The sequence below is a fragment of the Urocitellus parryii genome, chromosome 4, assembly GCF_045843805.1.
Source record: "Urocitellus parryii isolate mUroPar1 chromosome 4, mUroPar1.hap1, whole genome shotgun sequence".
NCBI classification, from domain to species: Eukaryota; Metazoa; Chordata; class Mammalia; order Rodentia; family Sciuridae; genus Urocitellus; species Urocitellus parryii.
Genome location: NC_135534.1, coordinates 67,175,399 through 67,193,765, shown reverse-complemented (window position 1 = coordinate 67,193,765; position 18,367 = coordinate 67,175,399). Strand labels below are relative to the sequence as shown.

General features: G+C 40.3%; 1 protein-coding gene across 3 annotated transcripts in view; it reads right to left on the bottom strand.

The window, feature by feature from the left end:
• Acer3 (alkaline ceramidase 3) overlaps window positions 1–10,771 on the bottom strand; it is a 187,913-nt gene extending 177,142 nt beyond the window's left edge. The window contains exon 1 of one of the 3 annotated variants that reach the window (XM_026387342.2): window positions 10,723–10,771. Coding sequence is in view for 1 of the 3 variants with exons in the window: in XM_026387340.2 (XP_026243125.1) it covers window positions 4,739–4,841 (103 nt within the window). In the remaining 2 variants the exon portion in view is untranslated. Of the gene's footprint in view, window positions 1–4,738; window positions 4,915–10,722 lie in introns of those variants that run through there. The other 2 variants (XM_026387340.2, XM_026387341.2) reach the window with 2 other exon arrangements.
• Between the last annotated feature and the right edge of the window lie 7,596 nt (window positions 10,772–18,367).

The following is an 18,367-nucleotide window of genomic DNA, read 5'->3' as shown; positions in this document are numbered from 1 at the left end:
TTAATAGGAATGTTCTGTACATTATTAATACATAGGCAATCTTTACTTTGTAGAGTTTCAGCAGGCACAAATTTCAGTTACCAGAGTTTAGTTAAATAATGCCAATCTCCCGACAACAAAATTCAAATTGCAGTTGTCACTGTTTATTAACTGTGAGAAATTGAATATAGTCCAAACTTTGCTGCTAGATCTTCATTCCATAAATCCCATTATTACATAAACACTAAAAGAATATTATGTGGTTGGAGCTGTGGCTCAGTGGTAGAGCACTTGCCTAGCACACATGAGACACTGGGTTCGATCCTCAACACCACATAAAAAAACAAATAAACAAAATAAAGGTATTGTGTCCATCTACAACTAAAAATATATTTTTTAAAAAAAGAGTACTTTGTAAAGTGCTTGTCTGCTCCTCCCACAATTTATGGCATGGAATAAATTGCTGTGCCTCTATGAATCATTTCTAAATTTGAATTGGCTTACAACATTTTATTCTTTGTACTTTCAATGTTATGAAAGTACAATGTTATGAGCCACAACCTCAGCCCACTCTTTTTTTAATATTTTTTTATTGTATATGGACATAGTGCCTTTACTTTATTTATTTTTATGTGGTGCTGAGGATAGAACCCAGTGCCTCATATGTGCTAGGCAAGCGCTCTACTCTTGCCCCAAACTACTCTTGATAAGCTATTTTACAAAGAAATAAAACATTTTAATACCTGTGTTTTCAATTATTTAAGTTATAGTGTAAAAAATATTAGTTCTACTTCTTTCTCATTCCCCTACATATTTATAACCAACAATAAGAGGGTTTATACAATGTTTAACAAAAAAATTTAAAGGTCACAGAATAATTCTAACTTTTCTTATTGATTATGAAGACTGTTTTGTCTAGTTTTGATGTGCATGGCTATTTGTATGGTCCCATACTACCAGACAAAATGAGGATTCCCATACTTAAAAGATATGGCATCAATCGGATCATTATTTCACAAATAAAGAGAGACCCTTTGCCCTTTTCCCTGGTTCTTACAATCTGCTTAAATGAAAAGGAATTTGAATTGTTGTTGGTTCATGCTAAAAAGATAGTTTTTCAGGTACTGAAAGTGACACACAATTGCCCAAACTCATTATTATAACCTCAAAATATATACTCTATTGCTGAAAGATAATTGAATAGTTGAAAGATACTTGAATAACCTGAATTGCTATTCAATTTATCTTTTGTGATAGAATAGGATTTCTTGTCTATCCTATCCCCCTTGAATTGAAAGAATGAAGGGAAAGGCAATACAGTCTAACAGTTTTAGAATCACATCTCAATTTGAATACTGTCTCTACACCATTTATTGTGACTGTATAAAATTAGTTCTCAAAAACTCAATTTTCTAAACTGTGAGAGATAATAATACCTTCTTTTTTAAATTATTGTAAAGATCAAAAGAGATAAATTATATGAAATGCTTAGCAAGTTGTGGAACACAGCAAACATACAGGTAACAACTATTATTACTATCATCCTTAATGTTGTCATTAATATAAATATAATGATAAAATGGCATTTATTTTGAACACATATTTTAAACATATTATTACTAATCAGTATTTTTCAAAGATCCATTTCTCTTATTTCAAGTTATAACAGACACCCACCACTTGCTGTGGCATTTGACCTCAACTTCCTCCAAATCATTTTCTCCCAAGATACATGCGCAAAGGGCTGCCAACATATGCACTCATCCTCTTCTTGCAACCCCTCAGATTCCTGTGTCAAAACCTTCCTGCAGTCTGCTCAGTTTCCTCTTCTGAGGACATTGAGAACTAAAGCCATTTCCTATTTCTCAGAGCTATCTGTCAGAATACTAGTATCTGCTCTCTTATAATTCACATGATCAACTGCCAGTATTCTCTTTTGATTCTAATCCAAAGCCTTGGTTCTAAACTAAAAGTCATTATACTTATGTAGACCAAAAAGGCTGCAGGAAATCAAAGGCCAACTCAGGCTCCTTTCTTCTACTAGTTAATTTCTCCTCAGATTCTCACATTAGTTAGCTGAGCAATGTCTGCTCTAACACCTTTAGTGAAAGTCCTCTTATCCTTAAGCCAACTGGTTCTGTGATAATATCATTAGAAAGATTTTCTTTATGCTGAAGTTATTCCTTATGTTAGTTTTCTCCATCCATTGCCCCAATTCTAAATTCTAGAGAAACTGGAAAAGTTAACTATTATATATGAGAGTCCATCCAATATTTGAAACACCAAGTAAAAGAAAAAAAGTTCTACATTTCCAACTCAGAGAGAATAGCTTTAAATCCTCTCTCTCTCTCATGATCATGGTCTTCTGGACCAGGTATGGGCTTGCCAAAGCAATTAATTTGAAAAATGGGCTGGGGATGTGGCTCAAGTGGTAGCACGCTCACCTAGCATGTGCGAGGCACTGGGTTCGATTCTCAGCACCACATAAAAATAAAATAAAGATATTTTTAAAATTTTTTGTATGTATATACGTGACTGCATGACCAATGTGATTCTGGAACCTGTACACTCAGAAAAATGAGAAATTATACCCCATCTGATTCAAATGTATGTCAAGATCATTATACTGTCATGTGTAAATAATTTTTTTAAAAAATTGATAAAATGCTTCCTTAACCTATATTCGAATTGCCAAGTAATTACACTACAAATAATCCCTTTGCCCATATTTCTCCATTATTATGTAAAAATCTAATAGCTCAGGAAAAATGATTCTCAGCCCTATCATGGTCTCTACTTCCTCCAAATCAAGTCCCAAAAGCTACAAAAAAAAAAAAAAAAAAAAAAAAAAAAAAAAAAGTTTTCTTTCTTTCTTTCTTTTTAATAGCCAACTACTGGGCCAGAATAAAGGAAGATTATTTGGTATGAAACTCTAGCCTCTTTTTTTTTTTTCTTTTGAGACAGGGTCTTCCTAATTTGCTTAGGCCTTGCTAAATTGTTGAGGTTGGTTTTGAACTTGTGATCCTCCTACCTCAGCCTCCAAGTCGCTGGGATTCTGGGATTACAGGCCTGCCACCAGACCTGGGATCTTGCCTCTTTTCTACAAAGCCAAACACACATGCCTGGGAGAAGGAGTCAGTAATAAGGCTGGCTACGAAGAGTTTTGCCTCATGTCCTGACAAAGTGGATTCAATTAAAATAAGGCAGTAATAATCAAAGAATTAGATTGTCTCTGCATCTTGCAGAAGCAGGTACTTGAAAGAAGGATGAAACCCTGTGCTCTTAAAACTTGACCAAAATAGGGGCTGCAGTTGTGGCTCAGTAGTAGAGTGCTTGCCTAGCATGCTGAGGCACTGGGTTCGGTCCCCAGCACCACATACAAATAAATAAAATAAAGGTATTCTGTCCATCTCCAACAACAACAACAAAAAGATCTATTAAAAAAAAAACGTATTTTTTAATATTTATTTTTTAGTTATAGATGGAGACAATATCTTTATTTTTTTATGTGTGAAGGCCAGCCTAACCAGATTCCGGCAGTCCTCAGTCACTGGATACCCCTGTCCACACTCCTGCTTCCCCCGCGGCCCTGGTGCCTCATGCGTAGTAGGCAAGCTCTCTACCTCTGAGCCACAACCCCAGCCCCTCAACGTATGTTTAAAAAAAAAAAAAACTTGACCAAAATAAACAATAGAAAATCTCTCAAATCTGGCAGAAATGATTATCTAGGAAAACACACACACACACACACACACACACACAAAACCACCACCAACAACAACCCAGACCTGGCCAGCAATGCCTGTTAGAGCAAAGGCTTGAGGAGGACTCTTAAGTTCCCAGAAGGTGTGGTTAGTGGAAGCAGGGTTCTCAGATGACCATTAACCCCTAGGAAGTCTGATGAAGTTCACAGTGAATCAATGACTTGGTCCCTCCTGCCCTTGGAAGGCTGGCACAAGCAGAAAGGTACTTGATCCTCTGCCTTCTACTTCTGAAGCAAGATGGGAGTTGAATAGTACTAGCAGATCATTTCTGGTACCCGAAGATATGGGAGAGGGAGTTGGATCTCTGAGATCATAAAACTGTTCCCTGGAGATGGTGAGGGGGGTCATATAAGAAAGGAGAAAGAGAGCTGGGGTTGTGGCTCCGCGGTAGAGCGCTCGCCTAGCGTGGGTAGGCGCTGGGTTCGACCCTCAGCACCACATTAAAAAAATAAATAAAATAAAGGTACTGTGTCCAAGTACAACTAAATATAGAGAGAGAGAGAAAAAAAAAAAGGAAAGAGAAAGAAGACTGGAAAGACCTTAGAGTTTTCCCAGACTTGGGGGAAGACGGAGCAAGGAAGTGTTCCCCTCTGGCTGAGGAGGGGGTGACAACAGTAGAACAGGTGTCCTGGGCTCTCATTCCAATAAGCAGAGACCTCCACTCTCCCGACCCCTTCTGGCGCTGCCTGTCTCCACTCCGCCGACAGGTAGGAATTCCCATTTCCAGCCCTGCTTCGCAGGCTGCCCCCTTAGGTCGGACAGGGGCTCCCCACTTCCCATCCGACCCCAATGTGAAGGCCAGCCGAACCGGATTCCGGCAGTCCTCCCTCGACACACCGGACACCCCTGACCACACTCCTGTTTCCCCCGCGGCCCCGGACGCCAGGCCTGGTGCCTCCCCTCGCGGCCAGGTTCGTCCTCTGCCTTCTCCACACGGCGCCTCCACTCAGCCCGGTGTCCCTAGTCCCTCGCTCCCCGCCTCAGGCCACACTCACAGAACTCGGCGACATACTCGGTCACAAAATAGTTCTCCTCGCACCAGTCCAGTGTGGAGGTCGTAGGGCCCCAGTAACCCTCCCGGTCCAAAGCCGGAGCCATCGCGTCGCTGCTGCCACCCTAGCTGCGCTAGGATCCGCGGCTCCCAGGCCAGCTTGGGCCCAGCTCGCGCGCGCTCGCGCCCCGCCCTCGGGAAGGGCGGGGCCGGCGCCGTCACTAAGGCTACCCTAGGGAGGCCACGCCCACCGAGGGCGTGGCGGTGACAGGGCCCACCCCGAGGACGCCCTGTGGCCAGGTCCCTCTTTCTCTTGTGGGCAGACAGAGCTGAGACCCGGAAAGGAAGTGGAGAGCTGAGCTGTCTGGCCGGCCTAGACCACCCCAGTGGTTCCCGATACACCCGGAGGCTTTTTTTCTGTCCAGATGTGTCTGAGCCTCTTTTTGTGTGGAGGCGGTTTGATTTAATGGGGGCAGAGATGGAATGAAGCCTTCTCTACAAGCCCTTGCTTGAGCAAACCTGTGTGGCCAGGCACCTCAGGGTATAACTTTAGCCGCAGGCCTCAAACGGAAATCCAGAAACAGCATCCCCAGCCAGCCCCCGTGATTCTCACGAAATAAGTCGTAATTATCTAATAAAGGTATAAAGCGTCATGGGGACAAAGGGAAAGGGCAACAACTCCCAGGACCAAAAGAAAAAAAAAAAAGAAGTTAGGTGCTAAAATCCTAAAAAGAACTTTCTAAATAAAGTACTAAAATAGTTTGACAGTTTTAGTTTGGGCTTCTGCGCAGAGGTTTCTGCCTTGTAGTTATCTATAATTGTGCCCTACTCTTCAGGCAACCAACAACCTCTCTCTACTTTCAACTTCAAGACTCAAATACTCCACAGAATCTCCAGAGTGATCTATTGAAAACAGATGTTCTAGAGGGGGTGGCTGTCACCTGTAATCCCAGCTACTTGGGAGACTGGGGCAGGAGGATCTCAAGTTGAAAGCCATCATGAGCAACTTAGTAAGACCCTATCTCAAAGTAAAATTCAAAAAAAGTACTGGGGATGTAGGTCAGTGATGCATAGAATACACAAGGCTCTGGGTTCAATCTCCAATACTGCAAGCAAACAAAACCCCACAGAGTTGCAATCACCATTGCCTTTTGTGTTCAGCTCCACCAAATTTTCCCCTTGATTCTCATATTCCTGCCTTTGCTTCTGAAGTCAGCTGGAATGGTCTTCCTGTCTTCATTTGGCTAACAGTCTACTTGTCCTTTAAAATCCAGCTCCCTGAATCCCTCTCTGACTTCAATACCCAAGAGCTTCCTTTGATGCCACCCTGAATAGAGACATTGTTTTCAATTCTTTATGCAGGACTCTGCTTGACCAACGTGGTATGAAATGAAGAGTATACATTAAAGATGATAGAATCACTATTTTGTAAATAAATAAGTCAGATGAGGTGCAATGAAAGGTAGAAGACCTGAGCAATGAGGAACACACAACCTTCCACAAATTGATCCTAGCAGACGATAAACGAAGAAACTTTACTTGCTAATGCAAAACCTAGAAATAGAGGTAGTGTTTTATAATATAATAAAAATAGTAGGAGATCTGATTTTTTTTCTTTTGAAGACATGAGCTTCTGCTGTTTACTAGGACCTGTTTGGATGGATGCTAGAAACACACACAGGTAAAATCCAAGAAGGCAGTCTACAGGGAGATTAAAAAAAAAAAAAAAAGCCACTGAAGTGTGGGAAGACTTCTATTTCTAAGCATTTTTAAATCTCATTCTCTAAAACTTCCATTTTGCATATGTTTTTGTTTTCATTTTTTTGTTTGATTTTTGGCACCAGAGATTGAACTGAGGGACACTTAACGACTAAGACACATCCCCAGCCCTTTTACTTTTTATTTTGAAATAGGATCTCACTAGATTGCTTACAACCTTGCTTAGTTGCTGAGGCTGGTTTCAAATGTGCAATCCTCCTGCATCAGCCTCCAGAGCAGCTGGGATTACAGGCATGTGCCACCACGCCTGGCATGTATGATTTTAATATATAATAATTATTAGTGTATATAACTTATAAATGAATCAAGGAATATATATTTGTATACTTAAACTGAATGTGCAAAATATATATATAGATATATAGATACATACTCAAAAGTGATTGCTGAAGAGGTATACAGTCAAAACAGTGTATCAGCTATATCAATCACAGCAAAGAATGTGATAATACTTTGCTAGGAGTGTACGGGGGATTGTGAGATCCATGCTCCCCACTCCCATTCCTGTGGAAATAACCTCTCAGCATCCGGTGACTCAAGGTAGGAGACAAGGCCTTGTCTGAGTCCACACTACACAGTGTTCATCAACAGTGCAACAAACAAACAGAAAACTACTGTAACAAAGACAAAACCAAGGAGAAATTCCCCCACCCAGGAGAAAAGATGTGCTGCAGAGTAATCATTCAGAAATCAAAGTAAATCACACAGTTCCTTCAGCAATGTCTATCTTTCTTTCTCTTCTTTCTCTAAAAACCTCCCCCCACCCACTCACACACACACAAAGAATAAAAGCAATACATTGAAATGTATGGGACCCAGAATAGCTGACACTATCTTGAAAAAAAAAAAAAAACCAAAATTCTCAATATGAACACTTACTACAAAACTGCAATAATCAAGACAGTGTAGTACCGGCATAAGAATAGGCATATAGGTCAATGGAATAGATTTGAGACTCCAGCAATAAACCCTTGTATTTATGGTCAAATGGTTTTAAACAAGGGTGCAAAGACAATTCAATAGGGAAAGAATAGTCTTTTCAACAAATGATGCTAGAGCAAGTGGATATCCACGTGCAATAGAATGAAATTCGAACCCTTCTTGCCACAACAAAATTCAACTCAAAATAGATCAAAGACCTAAATGCAAAAACTAAAACTATAAAATTCTCAGTAACTGTTTGTAACCTTAGGCTAGACAATTTTTTAATATAAAGCAATGAAAGAAAAATAGATAAATTGGATTTCATCAGAATTACAAACTTTTTTGTTGCAAATGACAGTATATCAAGAAAACAAAGAGACAATCCACAGAATGGAAGAACATGTTTGCAAATCATATATCTGATAAGAGACTTGTATTCAAAATATATGAAGAATTCACAGCTAAAAAGTGAAAAGACAAATAACCTAATTAAAGAATGGGCAAAGGATCTGCATAGACATTTCTCCAATGAAGATATGAAAATGGCCAATAAACACATGTTCAACATCATTAGAATTTATATAAATCCAAATCAAAGTGACAGTGAGATGCCACTTCCATACATAGGATGCTATAATCAAAAACACAAACAATAACAAATGCTGGCAAGGATGTAGAAAAACCATGTATTAGAACCCTCATGTATTATTGGTATGTTAAATGGTGAACAACTTTGAAAACACTTTTGCAGTTCCTCAAAGTGCTAAACTAACTTATCATGTGACCTGGCAATTCTACACACCTAGGTATATGCCAGAAGAATTGAAAACATAAGTCCCCAAAAAACATGAACAAGAATGTTCATAGCAACATTATTCACAGTAGCCAAGAATTGGAAACAAGCCAATATCTATTAACTGATGGATGGGTTGGAGTGTGGTATATCCATACAATGAATGATTTTTCAGCAATAAAAAAGAATGAAATATGCATACACGGTACAGATGGATGAGCCATGAAAAACTTATGTCAAAGAAGCCAGACACAAAAGGACACATATTATGATGCCATTTTTCTTGAAATATACAGAATAAGCAAATCTATTGAAATAGAAAATAAATTAGTGGTTGCTTAGGACTAAGAAGGGAAGGAGGAATGGGCGGTGACTGCCAAAGGGTACAGGGTACCTTTTAGGGATGATGAAAGTTCTAAAATTAGGTTGTGGTAATGGTGAATGTGAAGAAAAGGAAAAAATCATGGAATTGTACACTTTAAATGACTGAACTATGTGGTATGTGAATTATATCTTAATAGAACTGGATTTTTTAAAAATTAAGTCTCATCTTGGAAAATTTAGAAAATAAGAAAACAGGGGAAAAAAGAAACCACTCAGAATCCCACCAACTGGTAATAACAATTGTGAAATATCATAAAAGGTACAGCCTGTGTATTAGAGAGAAACCAGAAAACACTATTAACATAGAAGCCAAGTGATGAAAATGTTCAAAGAAGATCCTTTTGACTAGACTCATGTATTCTATGCATGGATTAAAAAGGTATACACTCATATATTGTTGGTGGGACTGCAAATTGATGCAACCACTATGGAAAGCAGTATGGAAATTCCTTAGAAAACTGGGAATGAAACCACCATCTGACACAGCTATCCCACTCCTTGGTTTATACTCAAAAGAACTCAAAATCAGCATACTACAGTAATGCAGCCATATCAATGTTTATAGCAGCTCAATTCACAATAGCTGAACTATGGAACCAACCCAGATGTCCCTCAATAGATGAATGGATAAAGAAAATATGGTGTATAAACTCAATGGAATATTACTCAGCTTCAAAGAAGAGTGAAATTATGGCATTTTCCAGTAAATAGTTGGAATTGGAGAATATCATACTAAGTGAAATAAGCCAATCCACAGAACCAAAGGCCGAATGATTTCTCTAATATGCGAACGCTAATTCACAATAAGGCGGAGAGCACTAGGGAAGAATAGTGTTACTTTAAATTAGGTAGAGGGAAGTGATGGGAGGGGATGTGGGGATGGGAACGATAGTAGAATAAAACAGACATTATTACTTTATGTAAATATGTGACTACATGGCCAATATGATTGTACAACATGTACACTCAGAAAAATGAGAAATTATATCCATCCCATCTATATATGATTATCAAAGTGCATAAATGCATTCTACTGTCATATATAACTAATTAAATAAAAAATTTAAAAAGGTATTATATATAATACATTGAACACAGCTGAGATGAGCTAGTGATTTCATATATCTTTAAGTATTTATTAACAAAATGTAGACTGACATCATGCATTTCTTCTTTTACTTTGCTATTTGTTTGAATGGCACCTGCATTAGATTTTTTTTACTGTCATGGTTGACTCTCTCCAGATCAATCAAAATGCTCCCATAAAGGGCTGGGGATGTGACTCAAGTGGTAGCGCGCTCGCCTAGCGTGCGTGCGGCCCGGGTTCGATCCTCAGCACCACATACAAATGAAGATGTTGTGTCTGCCGAGAACTAAGAAAAATAAATAAATAAATGTTAAAATTCTCTCTCTCTCTCTGTCCCCCTCTCTCTCTCTCTCACTCTCTCTTTAAAAAAAAAATGCTCCCATAAAATTGTCAGTTGAATCACAAAAAATCCTCATGAATATCATTAATAGATATATCATATTCAATTATATAGTTATACCATAGTATACTTTATTATGTTATATCTATTTTACTATCCCCATATTTAGGTGTTTCCAATGTCTATATAGGTGGTCCCCAACTTACAATGGTTTGATTTTTCAATAGTGTGAATAATATCCATGCAACCATTCTGGTTTTCAATTTTAGTATAGTACTCAATAAATCCCATGAGATATTCAGCACCTTATTAGAAAATAGGCCTTGTGTTTGATGATTTTGCCCGGGTGTAGGCTAAAGTAAGTGTTCTGAGCACATTTAAGGAAGGCCGGGCTGAGCTTGGATTTGGTAGATTAGGGATATTAAATGCATTTTTCATCTATGGTATTCTCAATTTAGGATGTCAAGGAGCATCTGTATTTATTTTTCAAGTAACAGATAAGAACCCAAATTTCGAAAGCTTTCAACCAGATTCCTACTGAAAATTATTTTTTACTTACTAGTTCCCAAGATGACAAAAGAAATCCAACCTATAATCCATTTTTTTCCACATGATATGTTGTGCCCTGTCACAACTGCAAAGGAAAACCTAAAGCCACAAAAAACAAATGTGCAGACTCACCACAGGTTAAATGAAACCTGCCAGTTTCTTCTTGGCCTTTTTTCTGATCCATGATCAAACACATTATCCATTGTACCCTTGGCCTGTACTTCTTGGCCTTTCTTAATTCTGGGCATAGTTATGGAAGCTCCTCAACAGTTCTGCAAAATTTTAATAAGTAAAAGTCAGTTTATAGAGCTGGGGATGTGGCTCAAGCGGTAGCGCACTCGCCTGGCATGCGTGCGGCCCTGGTTCGATCCTCAGCACCACATACAAACAAAGATGCTGTGTCTGCCGTAAACTAAAAAATAAAAAAAATTAAAAAGTCAGTTTATATAAGAATCAGCAAAATGAATTGGACATCTTCTATAGACCAAGACTTAGGGCTAGTGTTGGGAATATAGAATGGAAGACCATAGCTTCTGTTGTTGAACCTGGTGATAATTTCCCTGGCAAAATGAAATATGAGCAGACATACTCACCAAGCAAGCTAGCAAATTCATTTTCTAATTTTATTTATTAAAATTATTTAATGAAACCCAACTATGTGTTAGAAACTATTCTAGGCAATGGAAAAGGACAGAACAGATACATCCCAAGGATCAAATTATAATTGCTAACACTAATATTTACTCTTCCTGGCACTGCTCTGTCTTTTTAACAGTCCAATGAATTGAGTACTATCTTTAGTCCTCATTTACAAATAATGAAACTAATGGAGTGAGTTGGAAATTTCACCCAAGGGTAACCAGATAAGCATCTGAGCCAAGGAATCCAGGCAGTGCAGTGCCAGGTCACATTCTTATCTTCTATGCCAAGCTGGCCTTGTAGGAGCTCAGAGGAAGGGGATGTGCTGAACAGAGAGAACTTATGGGCCGGCATCTGGAGTGTAAGAATGAGGCTTGAGAATTCTGCAGGGTAAATAGCATTAGTAGAGTAAATGGTTTGGGGCAAGTGATGTCACAGGTAAGTTTGCAGAAGAGATGACAGAATGATTGAACTGGGGAAAACTGGAGGCTTAGGGTTAGGGTTAGGTTCCAAGGACTGTTACAGCAATCCTATGAAGAGCGGTACTGATGGAGAGGAAGAGGCAAATTTACAGGTGATTAACAGGAAGAATCAATAGGATTTGGAGAGAAATTTGGAAACAGAATTGAGGGAGAAGGAGGAGATGGATTTCTAGCCAGTCCCAGCCACTGGCCGCACTGGTGGCTGGGGTAGCTGGTCAGGGCACGAAGCAAAATGGAGAAAGCATTTCTAGGCAGGAAAATAGCCTGCAAAGACTTGAAAGGGCAGGAGAAAGGCAGGCAGAATGAGACACTCAGAGGGACCAAACCTGCGCTCTGAGATGGGGGAGGGGTAAGGACAACTCTCCAGCTGATGGAAAGGTTGGTGCCTGTGCTTTACTGAGGCCTGTGGGGTTTATCCCAGGGACATCGGGAGTGTTCAAGGAAGGAAATAAAATGCCCAAATTCGCATGTGAGGGAAAATAGGTTTTGGGGTTTGGTTTTTTTTTTTTTCTTTTTCTTTTTAGTGGGGCAAGATGAGGAGAAAGATCAGGCAAATCCAATAGGAGGCTGTGGCAAATAATCTTGGCAAAGGCAGGAACAGACAGGTTAAATTGCAACGCAGGTCCTGGGCAGCCCTGGCACTAGCCCTCCCAGAGAAAACCAGGTTTCCTTGTTTTGTGAGAAACAGGAGGATTGAGGTTTACTAGGTCAGCTCCTGAGCCCAAAACATCCACCCTGGGAGGTGACACCACATGTATGATTAGATTCACCAGCCCTTGCTTAAACACCTGGAAAGTTGTTACAAAATAAATTTTATAGGGATTGAATATTCTCTAAATAGCTGAAATTGATTGTCTTGAGTTACAGAAACATCAACAATAACAAAGTCCTCTAAAGACACTGCCCCTTCAACAGAAATTCCTTCTTTCAACATTGCTTATAAGTTGAGCCCTCTCTGTCCTTTAACTCATGAAAGTCATTCACATGTGTGCAGGCTGAAGTGCCTGGTTCTCTCCTATCCACCCCAGAGCTGTCAGTTACCATCTAGATGCTGACCCGAATCTCTGTCTCTAAACTAGATCTGTCTCCAGAGCTTTAGCTCTTGAATCAGTTAGGATCATGTTTTGCTACAGGTGATAGAAAACCAGTTCCAGTGCCTTAACCAGATAAGGGTTTTGTTTTTCTCAGGTGGTAGACAGCCAGGACCATGGCTCAGCAGCACAATGCCAGAATCCTATCTTTCTGCTCTTAGCATTTGTCCTATGTCTGCTTCTTGTCCCAAGCATCCCAATCCTGTTTAGCCAAGGGAAGGGAAAAGGGCCAGGACAAAAGAATACCAGCTGGGCCTGTCCATTGTTATCAGAAAAACAGTAGTCCCTCCAGAACTCTGCCCAGTGATACATTTAGAGCCTTTTGGTTAGAACAGGGTTTTTAGGAGCAATCAGAGAGTCCAGGAAGACTGGCAAGAGAGTCTGGGAGAATGAATATTTTTGCTGGGCCTATGGCCATCCCAAGCCAAAACTGACTTGGTTAGGAAAGAGGTCGGGAGGAAAGGATATTGAGTGAGCAACTGACAGGATCTCCCACAGACCTTCATTTCCAACTATCTTCTGAATAGCTCTGCTTGGATATTTCATAAGGACCTCAAATTCCACATGTTCTAAAGTGATTTCATCATTTTCCCTCCATACTAGTTTCTCTTTCAGTAGTTTCTTTACTATGGTGAAATTCACAACCATTGACCCAGTTGCTAACGTTACTTGACTCCCCCATCCAGGCACATCAGATCAGTTACCAACCCCCCGAGGCCTTCTGTCCACTTCCCTCATCCCACAGCCATTGCATCAGTCCAAGTCTTCATTGCCTGCACCCTAACTGGTAGCCCCAAGGAAAGTCTTGTCCTGTCCCATCTCACAACCTCTTTTTTTTTGTACTATGGCTGCCAGAGAACTCTTTCTTAAACTCAAAACTATCCACATCCCCCTCCAAGTGAAAAAATAATTTTCAGTGATTCTCCACTACCATGGGTCCAAATGCCCCGACACAACCAGCAAGGGTCTTTGACATGGTCCTGCCCACCACTTAGACCTTGCTGCCACATTCCGAAAATACTCTCTCTTCCCTATACTGCCTCTTCTGTTGATCCTGGGCTTTTGTAAACATTGTCCTTTCAGCTTGAAAGTCCCCTTTCCTTTCTGCCCTGCCAATCACTAACATCTTCTGATCCTTAGGTCTCTGCTCCGACCAGGCTTCTTCCAGAATCTCTTTCCCCATCTCCCGTTGTGACTCTTATCACTCTGCCTCTGATCATCTGTTACTCCTCTTCCTCAGTAGCAGGCTCTCAAACTTCACATCAGAATCGCTGCTTGTCATGTTCCACTATAAACCTGAAGAGGAAGACTCCCTAGAGCCCCGATGGAGTCTACATATTGAGCAAACAGCTTGGTTCATTGTGAGTCAAGTGATTCAAGAACTACATCTTGAGAAATACGGAAGCAGGATCTGGACAGCTTCAGCACCAGAAATGTGTCTGGGTCCCCACTGTGTCCCTGGTGCCCAGCACAAAGCCAGATACTAAGTGAGTCAGCTGTCTACTCCAAATCCCTCCTCCTTCCCCTCCTCTACCTTGCCTTATCCACATAAAATAATGATTACTAGTTACAGGGTAGCACAGATTTTGATGTCATTGATAAATAGGTCAATCAGTTGACTTACCAGTGTCCATCAACTGATTAACTGGTCTCTCCCAGTGATTCTCCATATCTGAAAGATCTCCATATCTGAAGTGCAAACTCCATGACACGCCTGGGATTTGCCTCTTTTTATCTCTAAGACTTTGAACAATTTGTTTGAGCCTTGGCTCTGTCACCTAAAAATTTTTTTAAAATATATTTATATTTCTTCTTAAGGTTGCTAATAAGAGTAAAACAATGCCTGAACCAATAGTGAGAACTCAAGACACATTAGCCATTTATTATTACTTCTGTTATTACAACAACTATTTATGGAGAGCTGGTTAAGTTGCAGCCAGGCATTTGAGCAAACATTTTTATATGCATTATTTCATTTAATTCACCCAGTCAACTAGCAATAAAAAGTGACTGTCACCTAGCAATCACTATTCTCATTTTACAGATAAGACAACCAAGGCTCAAGAGGCAAAGTGATTCATACTAGGAAAGGAGACAGCAAGTGGAAGAGATAAATTTTAAATTTGGTTAATAAGGAAATAAGATTAATCAAGTTTAGCAACTAGCTGGAACAACATGAACTTTCACACATTGCTGATGGGAATGTAAATTGATATGCACTCTCTTTGGAGAGTAATGTCTGGCAAAAGTGAAGACATGCATTCTGAATGATTCAACGAATATACTCTTAGGGATAGATCCTGAAAAATTCTCACCACCTATATATAAAGAGACATGCACAAGAATATCTCATGATTTCTTATTGAACAGAATTATATTTAAATAACTGGAGTATAATCACAAAATGAAATAATATATGTCATTTATAATGAATGAATCTCAAAACACATTGAGAAAAAATAGGCACAGTAGGACACCATTTATATAAAGTTTAAAATGTGCAAGACAAGACACCGATTTTATATAGGTACTACATAAAAACAGAGAATTTATAAACTACAAATTCAAGAAGATAACAACCTAAGGCTGGGGATGTAACTTAGTAGTATGGAAAAAGAAAAAGGAAAAAGGGGAAAAAAGATAATGATCTATAGGGAAAGAATAATCGGAATTAGGAAGACTTCTGCAGAGACATTCAAGTGTGTATCTAATGCTTTGTCTCTTAAAAAAAAACAAATGGGCTGAAGCAAATAGAGTTTGAGTACCCATTATCCAAAATCTAAAATACTTGGGCTCATAAGTGTTACAGATTTCAGATTTTTTCAGGTTTTAGAATATTGCATATATGCAATGAGATACTCATCCAGGACCCAAGTCTAAACATGGAATTCCTTTGTATGTCATATACATCTTGTACACATAAGCTGAAGATGATCTTTGCAATGTTTTTAGTGCATCTACATTTTGAGTGCAACCCCTCCAATGCCCTACTTCTGTCGTTGCTCAGAATTTCAGACTTGGGAGCATTGCAGATTTTCAGATTAGGAATCCTCAAACTCAAGAGCAAAATATTCAGTTAGGACTGAGCTGGGTAACGGGTGTAAAGAGGTTAGTTATATTATCCCATTTTTGTGTGTGCTTTAAATAATTTGTAGAGATTTCATTAAGAGCACGTTTAAGAGGTACTGGGGGCCTAGAAATCTCCTTTGGGCCATCCCTTCCACATGCAGCCTGCACCCTGCTTCCTTCCTAAGCCTCTTGGCTCCCTGGGAGTCCATCCTCAAAAGTTCTACCCGCTTGGAGTCTAGCAAGCCTTGGTACTAGCATGACCTAGTCTATAACTCCCCCAACTCCTGCCTGAATCCAGAACACCGGCTCCCAGGGGCCACTGAGCCCCGGTCCAGAGCCGGGTTAGTATCCAGGCCCACCCCTAGAGTTAAGCCCGGCCAGGAATCGCCTATTCTCGACCGTTGCCCCGCCCAGCTTCAGCCTAGGCAGAGGCGCGAGCGGTGGCAACAGAGCAGGCACCACCCTGATTGGCCCGCCCCGGGGTTCCCGGTGGCCGCTTCCCACGACCCAGCAGGCCCTGCGGTGAGTCGGCGCCACCCCCCCCCCCAGCCTCTAGTCGCAAACCTCAGCCCAAAACTGGGGGTGCGCAGGACGCTGCAAATTCCTGCTTTAACTTTTTTTTCCTATTTTTTCCCCCCGGTGCTGGGGATTAAACCAGGAACTTGTGCATAAGTAGGCAAGCGCTCTGCCGCTGAGCCACATCCCCAGCCCCTCAGCATTTGTGTAGCATGGAGAACTTGTAAAGCACCTGAACTCCATCGGTAGTGTCAGATCTGAAGTGAAAACATGTAACGTGGCTTGATTATTGATAAGCACAAAAGGCAGGTTATAAAACAGAAATGAACATATAGTAAAAAAAAAAAAAAAAAGCCAGAAATGAGTGCCTTTGTAAAATAGAATTAGGAATTATTTTTATGACAAGTTGTACTTGCTAAAAGTTCTACTGCTTTAATTAAATTTTAAAGCTGGGTTTTAACATGTACACAGGTTTTAAAATTCACCAAGTTCAAAAGATACTCAAACTCTTCCTCTTACCCGCTTCCTTGGCTTCCTCCCCAGCAGAGGACTTTCATATTGAAACAAAAGGATATTTGCATTTTGATATATAAATGAATAGAATGTTTGTTCCTGGGTTTGTTCCATTAACAGGAGACTGGAGATTCCTAGGATAAGGGGAGGAAGTCAATTTTGGAATCAGGGTTTTCAGCCCTAGCAGTGTGGCTAGGTGTGGTCTCAAGCAACCACCAAGCCTTTCTAATTCTCAGTTGTCTCTTCTTCAAAATAGAAGTTGTCTCTCTTACCAACATCTTACTGTAAAGATTAGATGAGATGGCTCTCTGCTTCCTGGTTGCCGTGTCCTGTGCTGCTTTTCTCCCCTATGCCCTTCTGCCCCCGAAGTTCTGCCTCATCTTGAGCCCAGAGCTATGGAATCAGCTACCATGGACTGAAACTTTGAAACCAGGCTCATTCTGAGAGTTTGCCTTGAGTCTCAGAGGAGATGTTGGACTTGGATTTTGGGGTCTTTGGGTCACACTGATGAAAAAGCTAACAAAAACAAAGTGTTCCTGACATGTTTCTTATCTGTCAGACCAGTTTCCCTGAATGTATTGAGTAAAAAGCAAAGTTCCTGCTGGAGGAATGGAGATCTAGGAATAAATTCATCCTGGATCTTTGTTAATGCTGGAACCGGGTCTGAGAGATGTTGAATTTGGAAATGCAGTGGCACCTGGTTTGCAGGCAGAGTGGTGTGGAGTCTTCAAATTTCTGAGAGCTATTTCTGGCAGAACTTAGTTCAGTTAGAATAAGCCAAACCTGGAAAGGGGTAAGAGGAAGACTTTGAGTTTCTTTTGAACTTGGTGAATTTTTAAACTTGTGTATTTGTTAAAACCTAGCTTTACAATTTAATTAAAACAGTAGAACATTTAGCAAGTACAATCTGTTCTAAAAAATAATTCCTAGTTCCATTTTACATAGAATTGAATAAGGGGAGACATTTTTTGGACCCAAGTGTGAACATAGGGACCTCCAGATGTGCTTTGACTTGTTATGCTCGAATTTGGGACCCCCAAAAGACCACCAGAGACCAAGATCGGTGTAAACAGCAAAGAGGTGTTTATTGCGAGCTAGCTCTGACCTCAGCGCTCACACACAGCAACTGGTGACGCTGAGAGGCCCCGAGCCCAGGGTTTGCAGCAGTTTTTTACATTCTTTGGAGAAGGCAGGGACTTCACATACATCATAGCATCTCTTAGTAAATCATCACACACCGCGGGAAAATCAAATAACAACTCTAAAACATGATTAGCACATTCACTAGCGGGAACAAGTTGGTAGGGGTGATTGGTTACTACAAGAGGGGGCTTTATTTGAACTGATTGGTTTAAGCCAAGAGGGGTGTACATGCTGAACTACATGGTTTCCCAACATGTTATCAACCACCAAAAACTACTGGGAGGGTCATCTGGCATCTCAGGTATTTCCCTGTCTCATTCTGAT